The 17,335-nt window shown below is 39.5% G+C and overlaps 1 protein-coding gene across 1 annotated transcript in view; it reads right to left on the bottom strand.

Moving 5' to 3' along the window:
- Window positions 1–957: 957 nt before the first annotated feature.
- LOC142157795 (glyoxylate/hydroxypyruvate reductase B-like) overlaps window positions 958–17,335 on the bottom strand; it is a 40,453-nt gene continuing 24,075 nt past the window's right edge. The window contains exons 3-7 of the mRNA XM_075211335.1: window positions 11,108–11,488; window positions 6,196–6,367; window positions 4,026–4,204; window positions 3,689–3,785; window positions 958–2,326 (exon numbers count right to left, since the gene is read on the bottom strand). Of these exons, the coding sequence (XP_075067436.1) occupies window positions 2,170–2,326; window positions 3,689–3,785; window positions 4,026–4,204; window positions 6,196–6,367; window positions 11,108–11,488 (986 nt within the window). The 3' untranslated portion in view covers window positions 958–2,169. The remainder of the gene's footprint in view (window positions 2,327–3,688; window positions 3,786–4,025; window positions 4,205–6,195; window positions 6,368–11,107; window positions 11,489–17,335) is intronic.

The following is a 17,335-nucleotide window of genomic DNA, read 5'->3' as shown; positions in this document are numbered from 1 at the left end:
TATCATTGAATGCCACCTTCAGGGATTTCCCTACCCCCTGCTATTGGGACATGAAATTCGAAGTCCCACGGTGCTGGCATTTATAGTTCCCCAAATATCTGAAGAAACACAGGTGTCCGAAGTCTAGGTTGAAATATAATAAATGTGTTTGTGGGGGTTTTTCAATTGAGCAAACTTCTCTTTTTTATCATTATTACACCACAAAGTACTTATATTCTATACATATTAAACTGAAGCTCTTTTCCTCAGTCTTCATCAGTTGTAATCAGCAGCATATCTTGATTGAAGCTCTTCACCCTCTACTAGTCCAATAGGGGGAAAAATCCCTCTTGATCTGTCATAGTCTAAAGGCATTAAAAAATCACTCCCTATCTTGTGTTTTCTGGGGCGAGGTAGACTTAGAGGATCTCACAGACAGTCTCTTATTCAGACACTACTCTGAGCTGTGATATCTCTCCAGTTGTTGTGGAACTACAAGTCGCACCATGCTACCACCAAGCTGTTGGTTGTTTAGTAAACTACTCCTGCAATAACCATGTAATATTTTTTTTTATTAAATACTACCTGAAACGATTTACCATAGTCTTGTTTAGTAATAGCAATAGCTTGATGAAGAATTGAACCAATTGTTATATATAACATTGGTCCAAGCCATAATCAAGCAGTATTTTGCCAAGTGTGGCCTTTGTCCTGGACCCATTAATGTCTTAAAGCAGGCTTGCTATTATTTCCTGACTGTTACTAAATCATAAAATGGAAGTACAACAGGGCAAGGGCTTCAGTTCCTAATCTGATTTTTTTCTTTTTGTTCTGATTAAACTTTTGTATATTTAATTTTTTACTTTTTTTAATCTCAAGTTTAATTCACAGTGTATGTGAAATATAAAAAAAAATGGAAAAAGAAATCAAAATATACAAGCAAGAATGCAAAACAAATGCAGTTTTATTTTTCAGATCAGTTTATTTTGTCATTCGGTAGAAACATCTGTGACATGCTGATGGTGCAGTAGTGTTCTCTACCTTAGGAAGTTGGCTACATGTAGGAAATGCTTTTATATATATATTTATGTAATATTTATTGCTGCCCTAATCTAAGCTAATGTTTGTCTCTTGTCAGTGTATCTAATAATTATAAAATTGCACAGGATTGTATACTTGGAACATAAGTTCAGATTTTGTGGATCAGCATAGTTGATTTTTTTTTTTTTTATTAAATTGGCCAACAACAGAAAATTAATGTGCTACACACAGGGGCGTCAAGAAAGGGTGGGAAAGGGGTCAGGCATTGGCAGATTATGGTGGGGGTGGATGGGGCTCTGGCCCCATCCATGACCCCAGCCGAGTCACATTAAAGGCTGGGAAAAGTGACTATGCAGACCAATAGCTTCCTATTGTGCAAACCCTCATTAGGATGCCTGCACAGTATCGGCTTTTGATGAAAGTACGCACACAGCCTTGGGGAATCCGTACAGCTAAAGTGCTTTGCCCAGGCCACACAAACTATCATGATCACATGATCAAAATTCTAGCATCTATTTTGGTGTGGATGACCATGAACAGACAACCAAAAAGCGAGAGGAGCATGTATGGGAAGTTGTTTGGCAAATAAGTCTTTGCAACGATATTGCAATTTATTTGGGCAGCTTTCAGACATGTGCACTTGTACATTTCTTCCCTCTATTATGTTTTTTTGACGGAAGAATGGAGGTGACATGGATACTTGCGTAGAGGACAGTAATCTCAGTACAGAGATGGGCCGACACTGGACATGGGTGCTTTATAGTGGTGGATGTAGGAGCAGGAGCGGAGAAAGTAGAGCATGACTTTTCTGTCCTCTTTCAGACATCATTATGTATATGTAAAGTGCTTACCCCGGGCAGCAGAATGCAAGTATCCATCTGTCCTCCATTCTCTGGTCAATAGTGAGAACAGAGAGGAGATGGATATAGAAACTGTAATCTTCATATATTCCCTTAGAGGCTATAAGCGTGTCATTTCTATTGTTAACTAAGACACCAGAATGACTAGCATCATCATTATACATTTTTAACATAAAAGGATCACATCTTTTGGTTCTAAGACTGGAGGAGTGCCTCTTTTTTTTGTTTACTATTATACTAATCCTAAACCATGTATGCACATATGTTGTGTAAATAGATTATATTGTAACTATGGTGCTGTCACTATATCTGGTACAGGCAGGCCTCTTAGGATGTCAGCTGCATTTCTTACAATTTTTTCTGCAACTTTTCTCCTTGTTTTATCTGTGGCGTTTCCTATATGTGGAGTCAAAATTACATTCTTCATTGTCAACAAAGGATGATTTCTGAAAGATAAAAAGGCACAAAATGTTAAACTAATAATACTGCAAGAGCAAAAGGTAGTAGTTTTATGACATTCACAAATTGTTATAGCTGAATACTAATCTTGACTTTTGAAGTACGTATATTACATCATTACTCATCAAGAAGAGATGTACAAAACACTATAAGATACATTTATAAACCATAAACAAGTTGGACCTGCACACACACAAGTTTGGCTAATTGCACTCCCTAAGCATTTCAAGGTGCACTTCACTGGCTTTGGAAATACCTTCATAAAATTACAACTTTGCACATATCATTGACGTATGAGTCCAGGCACATACCAGTAATGTCAGGTACTTCTTTTGTTTTTTGGCTCAGATTTATCTGGTGCCTGGTTGTGTTGATATTGTTTTTGTTGAGCAGTTTTCTGTCAGACCTTCTGATACTGACCTTTCTGCCTTCTCTGACATGGGCTTGTGCATTGACCACAATGTCTGTCTTGTAGTTCTTTATATTTAGATGCTGCCCAGGGAGACCATTTCTGTGGGCCGCAAACCTGTGGGTCCCCTGGGACGAAACCCCATCACTTCATTTCAGGGATCACTTTGTCGGCTAAGTGCAACTGAAAGGTGTAAATTGCATGCCTTTAAAAATATAGGATGATGCCTGTTTTACTCCATCTCTGTGCACCTTTTCCACCTCTAATAGCTCATTTAAATAAGATCTGCAGATTTGCACTAGTACTGTACACCAGCATTCAAATGGCTTTGTATTACTATCTGCAGTATTGTGATCTGTGATGCATATTAGGAAAAATTTAAAATGACCACAATTAAGGTTTTGAATAATTTCTGATATTATAGTTTCTCCTCGTCAATCACAATATAGTACAATCGGGCACAAGGGGGTCCATCCACTTTAAGGGGGCATTAGAATTGTCTTTATTTAATATGCCACATTTTTGTACATTAATCGAACTGGTACTTGTTTCGCATATTAAATGTACCTAGTTAGTACAAACGACGTCTGACTGAATGTAATAGCTGACACAAGATCACTGCCTCCTCAGAGGACATGTAAAAATTAAGCATATTGCAGTGTCACACAGACTCTGGACACCCGGTAAACTGGGAATAACCTCTAAATGTGCATTCTCCGCCCCGTGAAGTTCATGAAAAGATCTTGACCCACAACATAAAATCTAATTTTAAGATTTAGGTGCAATATCAAGTGCATGCATCACTGGGTTTAGTCCGCATTCAGCAAAATATGTGAGCCCGCAGTAGCAACATCTTAATGCGCTAACCCATGCATTTACAGCTGTGTTCTTAGGGCATTTTTTTACATTGTAAATTATAGGCAGTACTTCTCTATCTTACCTTGGCAAAGGTTCTGGATAGGTGACATCTAGAGCAGCACCCTTGATGATGCCTTGTTTAAGGGCATCTACCAAGCTATCCTGATCAATTACTTGACCTGCAATAAAGAGTTGTAATATAATTATCAATCATTTTTTATTTGGGGGTTGGGGGAAATAATTATCATATTCATATGTTTGTTCGAAAGATGACCATTTTTGGTCATGATCAATACTTAAAAAGCTCAATATTTTGATTTCATTGAAATGCATTTTAAATTTGCTTTTGAAATTTTATAGCATCTCAAGTCCTGACAACAAACTAAGAATGTATTCTTAGATGCAATTTAATTCTATACCTCTACTGATGTTGATAAGGGTGGCTGTGGACTTCATCAGATGAAGCTGCTCTCGTCCAATGAATTTGTGGGTGTCTGGTGTCAGCTTGACAACGACCATAACAAAATCAGCTTGCTGAAGCAAATCGGACATGTTGCTGCAGTATTCAGCATCTACCGCCATTTCTTCTTCCAGACTTCTATTTTAAAAAATAATTCCAGTACATTTGTGTGAGCATTATACATAATATATGATGCATAGACATATGAAAAACATTTACAACAATCAGTCACAACATTAAAACCAGTGACAAGTGAAGTGAATAACATTATCTAAGGAAGCAAACAGCCAGTTTTGGAAGCTGTAAAAATGGGCAAGCGTAAGGATCTGAGTGACTTTGACAAGGGCCAAATTGAGATGGCTTGATGACTGGATCAGAGCATCTCCAAAACAGCAGGTCTTGTATTGTGTTCCCAATATGCAGGGGTCAGTACCTACCAAAAGGGCTACAAGAAAGGACAACCGGTAAATCAGCGATTGGGTTATGGGTGCCCAAGGCTCAATGATGCATATGGGGAGCGAAAGCTATCTTGTGCGATCCAATCCCACAGAAGAGCTACTGTAGCACAAATTGCTGAAAAGTTAATGCTGGCTATGATAGAAAGGTGTCAGAGCACACGTGCATTGTAGCTTGCTGCATATGCAGACCAGTTAAGAGTGCCCTGCTGACCCCTGTCCACTGCCGGAAGCACCTACAATGTTCACTTGAACACCAGAAGTGGACCATGGAGCAGTGGAAGAAGGTGGTCTGGTTTGATGAATCATGTTTTCTTTTAAATCATGTGGCCGGCCGAGTGTGTGTGCGTCGTTTACATGGGGAAAAGATGGCACCAGGATGCACTATGGGAAGAAGGCAAGCTGGTAGAGGCAGTGTTCAGCTGGTAATGTTACTGTGACACATACCACCTACCTAACCATTGTTGCAGACTGTCAGGTGCCGTCGCCGCACTGTCCTTATGTGCCGGGGACGGACGCCTTCCTCCTATGCTATGTCGGGTCCCATTGTCTAGCAAAGGGACGTACTTCCGGGTTTCGCTGCACGCGTATGTGCAGTAGTTCCACATCCCGTTGCTAGGCAACGGGACGCATCTTTCCCCTGCATTCATTGCCGCCCAATCAGGGGCCGCATTAGAGCATTTAAGACACCTCCTTCCTATAGTCTGATGCCAGAGTATTGGTTTTACCAGCTCCAGCGTTCTGTATCCTGTTCCCTTGCTCCTGTTATTTGCTTCATTCGTTTCTGTTTCCTGGCTTGTTCCTGACCACTATCTTGTCCTGCGATTTGGTTCTGCTGTTATCTAGATTCTGACCGCTGGCTTGCTTCTGACCTACCCTCTGGATCGCCCTTGTGTACTGCACTATCGTTTGATACTTGACCCGGCCTCTACGACCATCCCTTTTCTCTTCAGCTGCACTGCTAACTAACTTGGAGAACCGCGATCTGCGCACCTCATGCAGCTAAGTACATACCTCCTTGCGTGGGTCCCTGGTGAATACCAGGGGTGCCCATTAGTCTCCGCACCTCCCTGTTTAGTTGCGCCAAGATCAGTCAGTGACATCCACAAGAGTCATCATGACACAGACCAAGTACATCCCTTTATGGCAACGGTATTCCCTGATGGCAGTGGCCTCTTTTAGCAGGATAATGCGCCCTGACACTGCAAAATTTGTTCAGGAATGGTTTGAGGAACATGACAAAGAGTTCAAGGTGTTGACTTGGCCTCCAAATTCCCCAGATCTCAAGCCGATGAAGTATCTGTGGAATGTGCTGGATAAACTAGTTCGAGCCATGGAGGCTCCACTTTGCATCCTTATGACCTAAAGGATCTGCTGCTAACATCTTGATGCCAGATACCACAGAGCTCCTTCAGAGGTCTAGTGGAGTCTAGTGGAGTCCATGACTCAAGGGGTCAGAGCTGTTTTGGCGGCACGAGGGGGTCTACAAAATATTAGTCATGTGGTTCTAATATTTTGGCTGATCAGTGTATATTATAAGACTAATGTTGTAATGAAAAGAGTGAAATAATCCCTCCCCAGACTCATAGTATTTTTGTTTTTCACTTATCAATTAAAAATGACCCAAATTCTTTATATATATAAAATGATATTAGGGTATTAAGTTGCCTTTACCTCCTATTTCTATTGTGGTAAAGAATTTTCATTCTGAAAGCTTTGGCTCGCTGAGCTATGCTGTAGCCGATGCTTCCCATTCCAATGATGCCCAGTGTGGCCTCTGTGATGTCATCACCCACCCAGTTGAAATCAAAGGCTTTGGTATCCGGTGAACACGAAATTCTGTTCCCTGTAAAATAAAATATAGCTTGTCTGAGTTGAATACAAATATTTTACAAGAACTTAACCCTGCCGTGTGTGTCTCTGACCAAATGCTGGCCACCTAATAGTGGATCATGCCTTTCTGTCTGATTGGCAAGCAATAGGATCGCTATTAAATTTGGCCACACATATTGAACTAGATCCAAACATTGATGCTTGAACTGAGTGCCCGGATCACACAAAGGCCTGTTAGTGAAGTCAGAAGAGAACTGCACACACAAGCAGATTTATAAGCATGCCCAGTAATGATTCAATATGTTGTGTGTATTTTGAAGCCATATGTGGTGATATCGATATGTCTTGTGACTGAAATATTAAGTTGCTTTAAGTACAATGTTGTCAAGGAAATAAATAATAAATAAAATAGGAAGCATAACAGTGATAAAATAATGGTTTACTTAGTTTTTTATTTAAAGATAACTTACAATCATATCAAAAGTATAGTTTATTTTCTGTTTCACCAATTTTGGACGGAATTCCAAATTCTTCTATGCGACTAAGTTTACTTCACAGAGTCCTTCGTTGAGGTTCTACTACAAAGGACTTTACAGCAATATTATCTTGATCCTGTCTATGTACACCTAACATCTTGCCCTTTTACAGTACTCATATATCCAATCATAACGGATCTATAGATTGTAAGCTTGCGAGCAGGGTTCTCTTACCTCTTTGTCTGTATGGATTACCCAGTATTGTCTTATTAATGTTTGTTCCCAATTGTAAAGCGCTACGGAATTTGCTGGCGCTATATAAATAAGTGTTGATGATGATGACGGATATACAGTATGTCTGTATAAGTTGCCTATCTATAGGTTTATGGCTTTAGTTTTTAGATCTATTTTATGAAATAAACATGTGGTATATAATGCAGTGTTCGTTTATCACAATACTGATCTATACACGTCTCATTAATTTAGCTTGATATCTGAACATTTGCGTACACTAAGTTTTCCTTATATTTACTGTAGTTGTAAATTATGCCTGTTTTGTTCTTTTAATATTACATTAACAAATGCAAAAAACCACAGGCTTATATACAAAGAAATTGTTGGATATGTCAATGTTCATTTTCATATAATTCCTTTTGGCCCCAGATTAACAAGAAGCATCAGGTAAAAATTGCAGACAAAAGAAACTTTAAGTTACATAGGAAATTATTTGGTTGAAAATGATGGGAGCCCTAATCAATGTACACTAAACATTGTAGAGGCGGCGCTTCCTTAACTGACCACCTCAATAGCGAGAATGTCTAGGTCGAACTTTAACCTGACGTGATTTGCAGGTGCCAGGATGTTCATTCTGCAGAATTGTTTGTAAGTGTCATTTCAAGCAGTCGTTCTCCCCTCCAGGTCGGACACCTGAAAATCACACTTCTCCTATCACTCAAACTGCAGTCGGATTTACTACAGCCGATAATTGGTACCCAACCAGGACTTACAAAAGATCCAGACATCATCTGACAATCCAGGTTAGAAAAATTTCTGCATCGGGCACTTCAGTTTCGACAACAACGGTTTCTACTAGATCACACTCCCCATCTCCATCCATTAAAGGTTGCTGCCGACTTGACACCTCATGCCTTCCAAAAATGGATCAGAAAGTGGAGCTTCCCTAAATTCTTTCCTGCAGCCCTCACTCTCTACTGTGTTGGGACACTCTACATGGGGGTCTACATTTGGGCTACTAGGACTAGTCAGGATGGGGTTAGTCTGGATGGGGTTAGTCCTAGGGAGGTCATGAGAGTCATCACAACTCACTGCTGGAAATGGCAAGCTACAATGGACAGGAGCATCATTAGACAACTCCACAAGATCAGAATGGCTGGAAACAACATAATCTGCATTGCTGAGGAATACTGTCTATCAGGAGGCAAAGTGCTGGCTGGGTCCTGAAGATCTAGCAGCTTGAACTTTTTTCTCTGGGCTGATTAATGCTGTAATAGCTCCTAATGATTATTATCTAGTAGATTGGATCTGTTCCTCTAGGCTAGGTAATGCTTGTGCAGCTCCTGAAACAATACATACCCTTGCCATGGGGTACTTCTCTTTGTAGTCCATTTGCCACTTTTACTTTGGCAGTGCTACCGTACAGTACTACAGCAGGACCAAGAAGGTGGGGACTCACTACAGTGATTAAGGCCTCTCGTGTCTCTTAGTCCTTCTCCGTGCACAGGTCCCACTTGCACTGACTGCAGGTGCCTCCACATATTTTGTAGTGGCCTTTTAGACCATACAATTGTCTCTTTCCGCTGAGTCAATTACTTCAATACCACACTCCATTGAGCTAACTGGAGTATGATCAGTCTCTGTGATCTCACCTCCACTAGTCTAGCAAGAACTTTGGGCTCCTGGACTTGGATTGGGAACATAAATCTGGGGTGCTTGGACTATAGGACACATCATCCTTGGAGGACCGATTTTCCCACAGCCATGATACTTTCTTTCCAGCTGTGGCTCCGATCGTCTCTGATAGCTTCAAGGGACAGCAGTGACTGGTTATTATTACTGTTGCTGAGTCTAGGGTGGGAGATTTAAGCTTTAAATTTCCTGCCTAAAATACTTCTAGGAATATCCTTTATAAAATGTTTTACTGAAACTCAAGTCAAACCATGTTGATATTATCTTGGCCCCTTGGACCATTGTATTCTTAATACTAATTTAAATAAATGTCAACTTCTAAAACCTAGAAAATAAGCATAGATGGTAACAATCTAATGCAGAATTATAGAAATGCAGTTGGTCAATGCTTAAAAAAATGGACATTTCCAGGGACAGATGTTTAAAAACTAGGACTGTTATTGTAAAATAAGGATATATGGCAACTATGCATGCACTGAAATTATAGTATTTAAAGTGTGCTTTAGGGTCACATGGTTTTGTGTGCATTTGGATGCTGGGCTCTGTACAAGTAACTTACCTACATGCAGCAGGTTTTGGTGCTAATGCATCCAACAATCTGCACAGATATTTTGTTATTGGCCTACATACCGGCTTTTGCGTAGAGTCTACTGTCTAGCTACTGTCGAACGCAGTGATAGGTAACAGGTGGCCTTCATCTGTGGCTCCCAGCTCCTCCCTGCATTATTGTCAGATTTGTTTATTGTAACACTTGTTTAATATGCCTGCTGGCTTGTTATTACAGAAAGAGATGTTTGATTAAATTTATTGTTTTAACTTATTACTGGGATTAAGAGTAATGTGCGGCCCTTTTTAAGGTTAGAGGGACGCTCCATACGGCCTTTGAAGTGTTTCAGGTTGTCCATCACTGATCTAACGGTTAACTGCAAGCTTCTGAAAAGAATGTGCAGATTTCAGGCAGGCCAAATGTTACAGATTATATAACCACAACCCATACATCTACATGTATTACCTAGTCTGGTCATATGAACGGGACATGTGACATATGTCTATATAAACAAAATAAAATGTTTGGATATCTCTTTATATATTTTGGACATGCATTGAGTACAGGCATATTTAAATATTTGCTGCAAGATTCTATGAAAACTATACAAATGGTGCAGTTATTATTTCTGAAACTTGTAGTATATATACTGCATATAGATAGAACAAAATGGTATAACCTGGCGCAAAAATGGAATAGAGCACAGATATAAATGTACCAGAAAAGGGTTTATTGTCGTGTCACAAATAAAGTCCCAGGCAATAATGTCTTATTGTTCGCGCTGGTGTTGCAAGGTCTTCTGCGCATGCGCAGACACACGATGAAGTAGGATGTAATGTGAAAAAGTGGTAATGCTAGCAAACCAATAAATATGTCCTTTAACCTACGCGTTTCGCTCGCAATGATCTTCCTCAGGGATGTAGGTAGTAAGAAATGTCCTGCCTCTTATAGAGGTGCTTGTTCAATGATTGGTTACACCCATTCCAATGGGCGTTTCTCTTTGTTCCACATCTCATAGGAGAACTAGAGTGGATATACTATGTCCTCAGTTAGATGCCATCGTGTGTCTGCGCATGCGCAGAAGACCTTGCAACGCCAGCGCAAACTTTTCATCTGCCAGGACCTAGAGAAGGGTGGATGGGAACTCCCTTTCTGTAAGAGCAGGACCTCTGAATTACCACGGATACAAATGAGGATTGCACATCGCTGGACCTACATCTACAAACTTCTTCCAAAACGGAGGTCAGTTTTTACTTTTTCTATTCTATTTTTGTTTTTCTCTATGGACTGTTTTTTCAATTACCCTTGCATTTTCTGAAAGCTTTCAGTTGCAGACTGAGCTGGTTCACAGTATTTTTGTGTTATGGATATCATTGTTTTTATCTGACATTTTATTCAGGACTTTGTTCTGTATTTTATTATCTGGTCATCTATATCATTGTTTTTATCCATCTACCACATTCTTCTATTGGTCTGTTTTTTCTATTTTCCACCAAGTTGGAAAATTGGAAGTGGACTGATTACAACCAATTTGGTTTTTAATATTGAGGTTTATTTTCACCCAAAAAGACATTATTCCCTGGGACTTTATTTGTGATACGTCAATAAACCCTTTTCTGGTACATTTATATCTGTGCTCTATTCCATTTTTGCGCCAGGTTATACCATTTTGTTCTATCTGTTTACAAAGGGGAAGGGATCCCACCCTTTTTCCACCAGGTATTTCCATCTACAGGCAGCATAATACATCTAGGAAGCGCGGTTTATCCCTTTATTTTTACATTATATACTGCATATAACTTACCTTCTACTACATTTTTAGCAGATGCCAGCATTAGAGCCATTCCCGTATCTGCTGTTGCGTCATCTCCCACACGTGGTGTATTGGTGACCTTTATACCATAACTTGATATAATCTTTAGGTCCAGGTGATCCACCCCTGCTCCAGAGCTCGCTATGACTTTAAGGTTTGGAAGAGATTCCAAGAGTTCTCGATCCACTACAGGCAGGTGCCACCACAGCAAGACAGCCTGTATCTTTGGAGCATATACCTTCTTGTCATTGGCAAACTCCTCCAGATACACAATTTGAAAGTGTTGCTTTACAATGGATTCATATTTTTGGGGAAATCCTTTCAGCCCTCCACTGTGTGATAGCAGAGCATAAGGGAGTTCCTCCATTTCTTCTACAAAATAGATATTCTGAAGTTTAAACACAGACTATTACAGTGGGACATAATTAGCAGTAGGGTATTAGCAGTATTAGGGTGTGAATGGAGGCAGCATAACGTAAGTAAAACCTTTTGAAAACTAGTTATCAAAAATCTGATTAACACTATAGTCATGATTGTAAACCAGGTAAATTAAATCAATGAATACCACAGAACTGCAACTTAACAAGACATATCACAGATCTGTGAATATATATATATATATATATATATATATATATATATATATATATATATATATATATATATTTGTCAGGGAAATTAGAATCCAATGTGAATTCAAATAAATTGATAATTAATTCAGATCAATAAATACATGATTCACTACTTTAAAATGACTATATCCGCAGAAATGCATATATAGAAAAAATGTGAAGGACAACTGAAGAGCCCAGAGTTAATTTCAACACCAGCCAAATGCTTGTGGGGACAGGGGTTAATGATGTGGTGGTTTGTGTAATAGATTTATATATATATATTAGTTCCCCTGCCTATCCAAATTGTGTCAGGTGATTCCTTAGGCTAGATACACACTACAGATTTTTCAGCCAAACACCTAATAAACAACGTTTGACCCGATATCGCATTAGTGTGTATACTTGCACAATGAACGACGGTCGTTCCAAAGTATCAATCATCGTTTCATTTGATTGCTTGTTCTGTTTAAAAATTTCGTTCTAACCTCCTTTCAGATTCTGCAGTGTGTATGTACTCACACGACTCTCTGCCCAGAGAAACAGAAATAACCTGTTACTTTGTCTGTGTTGTTAAATGTAGAGAGTGCTGTAGGTGGATTAATTTATCAGTTCGTTTGAGATTAGATATTTTGTTTCAGAGTCGTAGAAGCTAACGAAATTTATAATGACATTGTGGACAAGTCAAAAGTTTATTTTGTGTGTTATAATAAATGTAACAGGAATGACCGACTTCACTGCTCTTGGACCAGATGAATAGCCCAGATCAGAAGGTAAGTCGTGTATAGTGTGTACACTATTGGTCGGAAAATTCTGTAGTATGTACCTGGCCTTAGTTGTCTAATAGTTGCAATTGCTTGGGGAGTACTTGCCTTTAAAGCTACGTGCAGATAAGAATACAGATTGAATTCATGTTGATATTTAGTGTGGGATTGGCCAGAGTACATCTTGAGGTAGCTGCAATAGCAATAATAATATGTTTGGGAAGTACAGTGGATCAATGTCTTTTGTTTGCACAATGCGATCACACTCCTTCTGCACCCCAGTTTTAGTTTAATTTCTTTAAATTCATTAAATTCTTGTGATAGAGCACAACACCCTCTAGACTTTTTGGTTAAAATTTTGTTTTGTGAACACTTATTCTAGCTTCCCTCCCTATCCAACTTGTGTCAGATGATCCCTTAGTTGTCTAATAGCTGCAGTTGCTTGGGGAGTACTTGCATTTAAAAGCTGTTTGCAGGTAAGATTCAACCCACTTGAAAAGCATAGCAACGATAATGTTAAAATTTAGATTGAATTCATGTATATGTAGTGGACTGGCCAGAAGGGAAGACGTGACTTAGTCAGCTTAACATGTATTGCAATATATGCAACTAACATTCCGTTTTTAATACAGAATATAGCTTGAAGGAGTTAGATAAGCATTAATAATATCTTTAATAAGTTCAGAGGGTCAATGTTATATATACTGGCCTGGCACACATAAATTAGACTATATTATACTATACACCTTAACACTAATCAATATTTAGTCCAGCCTGTTATTACATTGTATCTTAAAAATGTACTGAATATCCTATCCTTTCAATTTACAATATAATAAAGACACGCTTTAATCAACAACATGTAGCACACAAGTATTTGTGTGCTACATGTAAAAACAGCCAGTATTTTCCTTGCGTGCAAAAATATAAGTCAATTTGTACCCTTTGCATTGTAACATGGTGCAAATTTGCTCCTTTGCTTTGCTTTGCACCTAACTCAAAATCAGGCCCTGGGAGAATAGGTGGAAGGAGCTGCTGCCACTGGGACAAATTTTGCTGGGAAACCAAGCTGAAATGAGTGTTCATAACTTATCGGGTCTAATAATGAGCCAATGGATAGATTAACTAAGAGTCTAATGGAGCAGCACAAGTGTAGTGCACTTGATCCCCTTGATGACAGAGCAGGAACAGCAAAATTAGAAAATATTTTAATTTTAACCATTTTTGTCATTTGTTATATGCATGGATTGTCCACCTTCTGTTCCTGTGTCCAATATACCTTTGTGGCATGACATGTTCATTTTCTCTACTGCGACTGCATCAGCAGCTAGTATTCTGTTATGTGGTTCCACTTCCCTAATAATGCAGTGACATGAATGCCAAAGGTCCATAGTGCGGCATTTTACAGTAAACCAGACCAAATTTGCTATAAGGTGTGAGATAACACATACAGGCATGAGATACTACGCCCAGTATGCCTGGTACATGTCATTCTCACCAGTTATATAGAGTACTTTTTTTTTTTGTTTGTTTCCAGATAAAAGTTCACATATCTGTCCTTCCCTACAATATACTTTACCACAACAATGAATTACGACTGTACAACTCAGAAAGAAAATCACTAAAGGAAACAACTATTGATTTCTACATTTAACTTTATAGGTAAAAGAATGAAAGCAGGATATAGAAGTTCAAGAATACATACCACGATCTCAGCTATTTTCTGCCTGGCTCGGCAAGACTTTGCTTAAGAAGCTAAACAAGTTAATGAGTTATTTGAATAATCTGCTTTATAACTGAAGCTGCAGTGAGTTTTTTTATTTTTTTTATATTTTATTGATTTCAAGGTTGAACAATGTGGCAAATACAAATGACACAAATCAAGAAAAAAGAAAGGATAATGATATTACGAACAATATGATAAAAGTATCAATATCAATAATATCAACAATATCAATATCAATTACGATCAATGATGATAAAAGAAATGTGTCCGGCATTAACATGTCTTGAAGGGATTAACAACCAGGGTTTTTAATTTAACATGGGAGAGAAGGATAGAAGAGGGAAGAGAGGGAACAAAGGAAAGCGGTCCGGTCATGTCCGGGGGGAAAACATGATTATACAAAGGGCCTAATTCATCAAGACGCATACTTAGCGCAATGTGCATTTAATTTAAACGCATGTAAATTGGCTCTGCACTCGCCCGAATTCAACAAGGAACAGATCTGAAGATATGTGTGCTGATAAATTCTGGTGTAGGTCTGTTGTTGGTCTGTTGTAGGTCTGTTGTGCTCTACTACACAAGACACTGCAGGACAAGTCCAATGTCTATGTGGATTATATATTTGCAAAAAAAAACGCACAAAAAAAATTAATAATAGTTAATAATATAGGGCCTGATTCATTACTGATCTTATCTGCCGTTTTTTGCGGATCTTACGAAAATCTTCTCTGCGCATGCCCCGAAAAGGGGGATAAGAAGGAAAATTTGTTGCGTAAGTTAAGAATTTCTTAAGTTAAGATGAAAATCCTTTTTAACTGCACTTAAGAAGTTCTCCCAACACTTAAGAAAAAAAGATTGGGAAAGGGAGGGGAATGTGCAGAAATTGAGCGGAGATCATACGGAGTAGGCGTTTACCTCCAGCGTTTACATCAAGATCCGTTGGATAGATAAAAAGAAACACTCAGGGTTTTTCTTAACTTCTTGCTTAAACTTAAGGAAGCTCTGGGTTATGTTTAAGTCCAAAGCAGCTATAGCAACAGCACTGAATAACACCACCAAACTGTTCAAAAAGCATTGTTCGTTTGAAACACTCACAACTAAATATGCACAATATAATACTTAATACATTTCACTCAAAAATATTTTTTTTATTTTATTTTATATTTATATCAAACACTAAACAATGTTTACTCTTTTTTAAAACCAACCATCATGGATGCACAGTTGCAACAATTTGCAATGTAAAGTGGTTGATGTGTCTAATACTTAGCCTATACCTTTTATGATTTTTGTAAAAAATGGCTAATAATACGCTAATAAATATGAAAGCCATGACAGCTTAATTTGTTAAAATTGTTCGGATAAATTGTGCGAACTTAGACCAAGCGTACTCTTGCATAAGGGACACACAGGAAATCCACACAAACATGGGGAGGATATTACAATTCCAAAGAGATAAGGTTGTGAGTGAGGACTCAAACTCAGATCCCCCTTGTTGAAAGGTGGATTGTCTAAACCACTAAGCCAACTGGCAAGTGAAAGCAATATGTGCATGATATAGAGTAGAACGAAAAGCTGAGCATGAACTTCTCTCATAACAAACTTTTTTTCTTTTATAATTTTTATTAATGTCAATAATTATACAATGAAATATTATACCCCTAAATCTTTGGTAGATGCACAGTTTAAATAATTTGCTATGGAAATTCATTGATGTATAAAATATTTTTTTGGGGAGTTTAGTTTCCTTTTAATTGTGTTTTTTTCTATTTGTTTGGATTCACTTTATTTGGAACAGGTGCTGTTGAAGCACCATACAAATTTCAGCATGCAATATAGCCATATTCCACAAAATGGGTCAGGAATCAAACTCATTACCCTACTGTTGAAAAGTGGATTGTCTAACCACTAATGCAACATGCTGATTGAGCATTACATACATTATATAGACTTGAATGTCAAGCACCATGTTTGAAAGAGCTCTTAGGTTAAAATAAATGTGAGTACATAAACCATCAACTAAGCTTATAGTTGTGCAAAAGAACATACAACACAACACAGACCCTACTACTGACATGAAGGTTTAAGGTTAAACCTGCGGTTCCCAAAGTGTGCGCCACGGCTCCCTGGGGTGCCGCGATCCCTAGCAGGAAAAAGAAGAGAAAAAAAAACAAAACTTACCAATCATCCAGCGCCGGATCCTCCTCCTCACTGACTGCCGGGTGTGACATCATCACGTTCATCAGCCTCAGTGAAGAGCAGCAGAGAGGACATCAGGAAAGAAGGTAAGTAAAGAAGAGTGAAGGGGGACAGAGAGAGACACGCTGAAGGGGGACAGAGAGAGACACGCTGAAGGGGGACAGAGATGCTGAAGGGGGACAGAGAGAGACACGCTGAAGGGAGACAAAGACACGCTGAAGGGGGACAGAGAGAGACACGCTGAAGGGGGACAGAGAGAGACACGCTGAAGGGGGACAGAGAGAGACACGCTGAAGGGGGACAGAGATGCTGAAGGGGGACAGAGAGAGACACGCTGAAGGGGGACAGAGATGCTGAAGGGGGACAGAGAGAGACACGCTGAAGGGGGACAGAGATGCTGAAGAGGGACAGAGAGAGACATGCTGAAGAGGGACAGAGAGAGAGACACGCTGAAGAGGGACAGAGAGAGAGACACGCTGAAGAGGGACAGAGAGAGAGACACGCTGAAGAGGGACAGAGAGAGAGACACGCTGAAGAGGGACAGAGAGAGAGACACGCTGAAGGGGGACAGAGAGAGAGACACGCTGAAGGGGGACAGAGAGAGAGACACGCTGAAGGGGGACAGAGAGAGAGACACGCTGAAGGGGGACAGAGAGAGAGACACGCTGAAGGGGGACAGAGAGAGAGACACGCTGAAGGGGGACAGAGAGAGAGACACGCTGAAGGGGGACAGAGAGAGAGACACGCTGAAGGGGGACAGAGAGAGAGACACGCTGAAGGGGGACAGAGAGAGAGACACGCTGAAGGGGGACAGAGAGAGACACTGAAGAGGGACAGAGAGAGAGAGACACTGAAGGGGGACAGAGAGACACTGAAGGGGGAAAGAGAGAGACACGCTGAAGGGGGACAGAGATGCTGA

The sequence above is a fragment of the Mixophyes fleayi genome, chromosome 5, assembly GCF_038048845.1.
Source record: "Mixophyes fleayi isolate aMixFle1 chromosome 5, aMixFle1.hap1, whole genome shotgun sequence".
Lineage (NCBI taxonomy): Eukaryota > Metazoa > Chordata > Amphibia > Anura > Limnodynastidae > Mixophyes > Mixophyes fleayi.
This window is presented reverse-complemented; position numbering and strand designations above follow the sequence as displayed.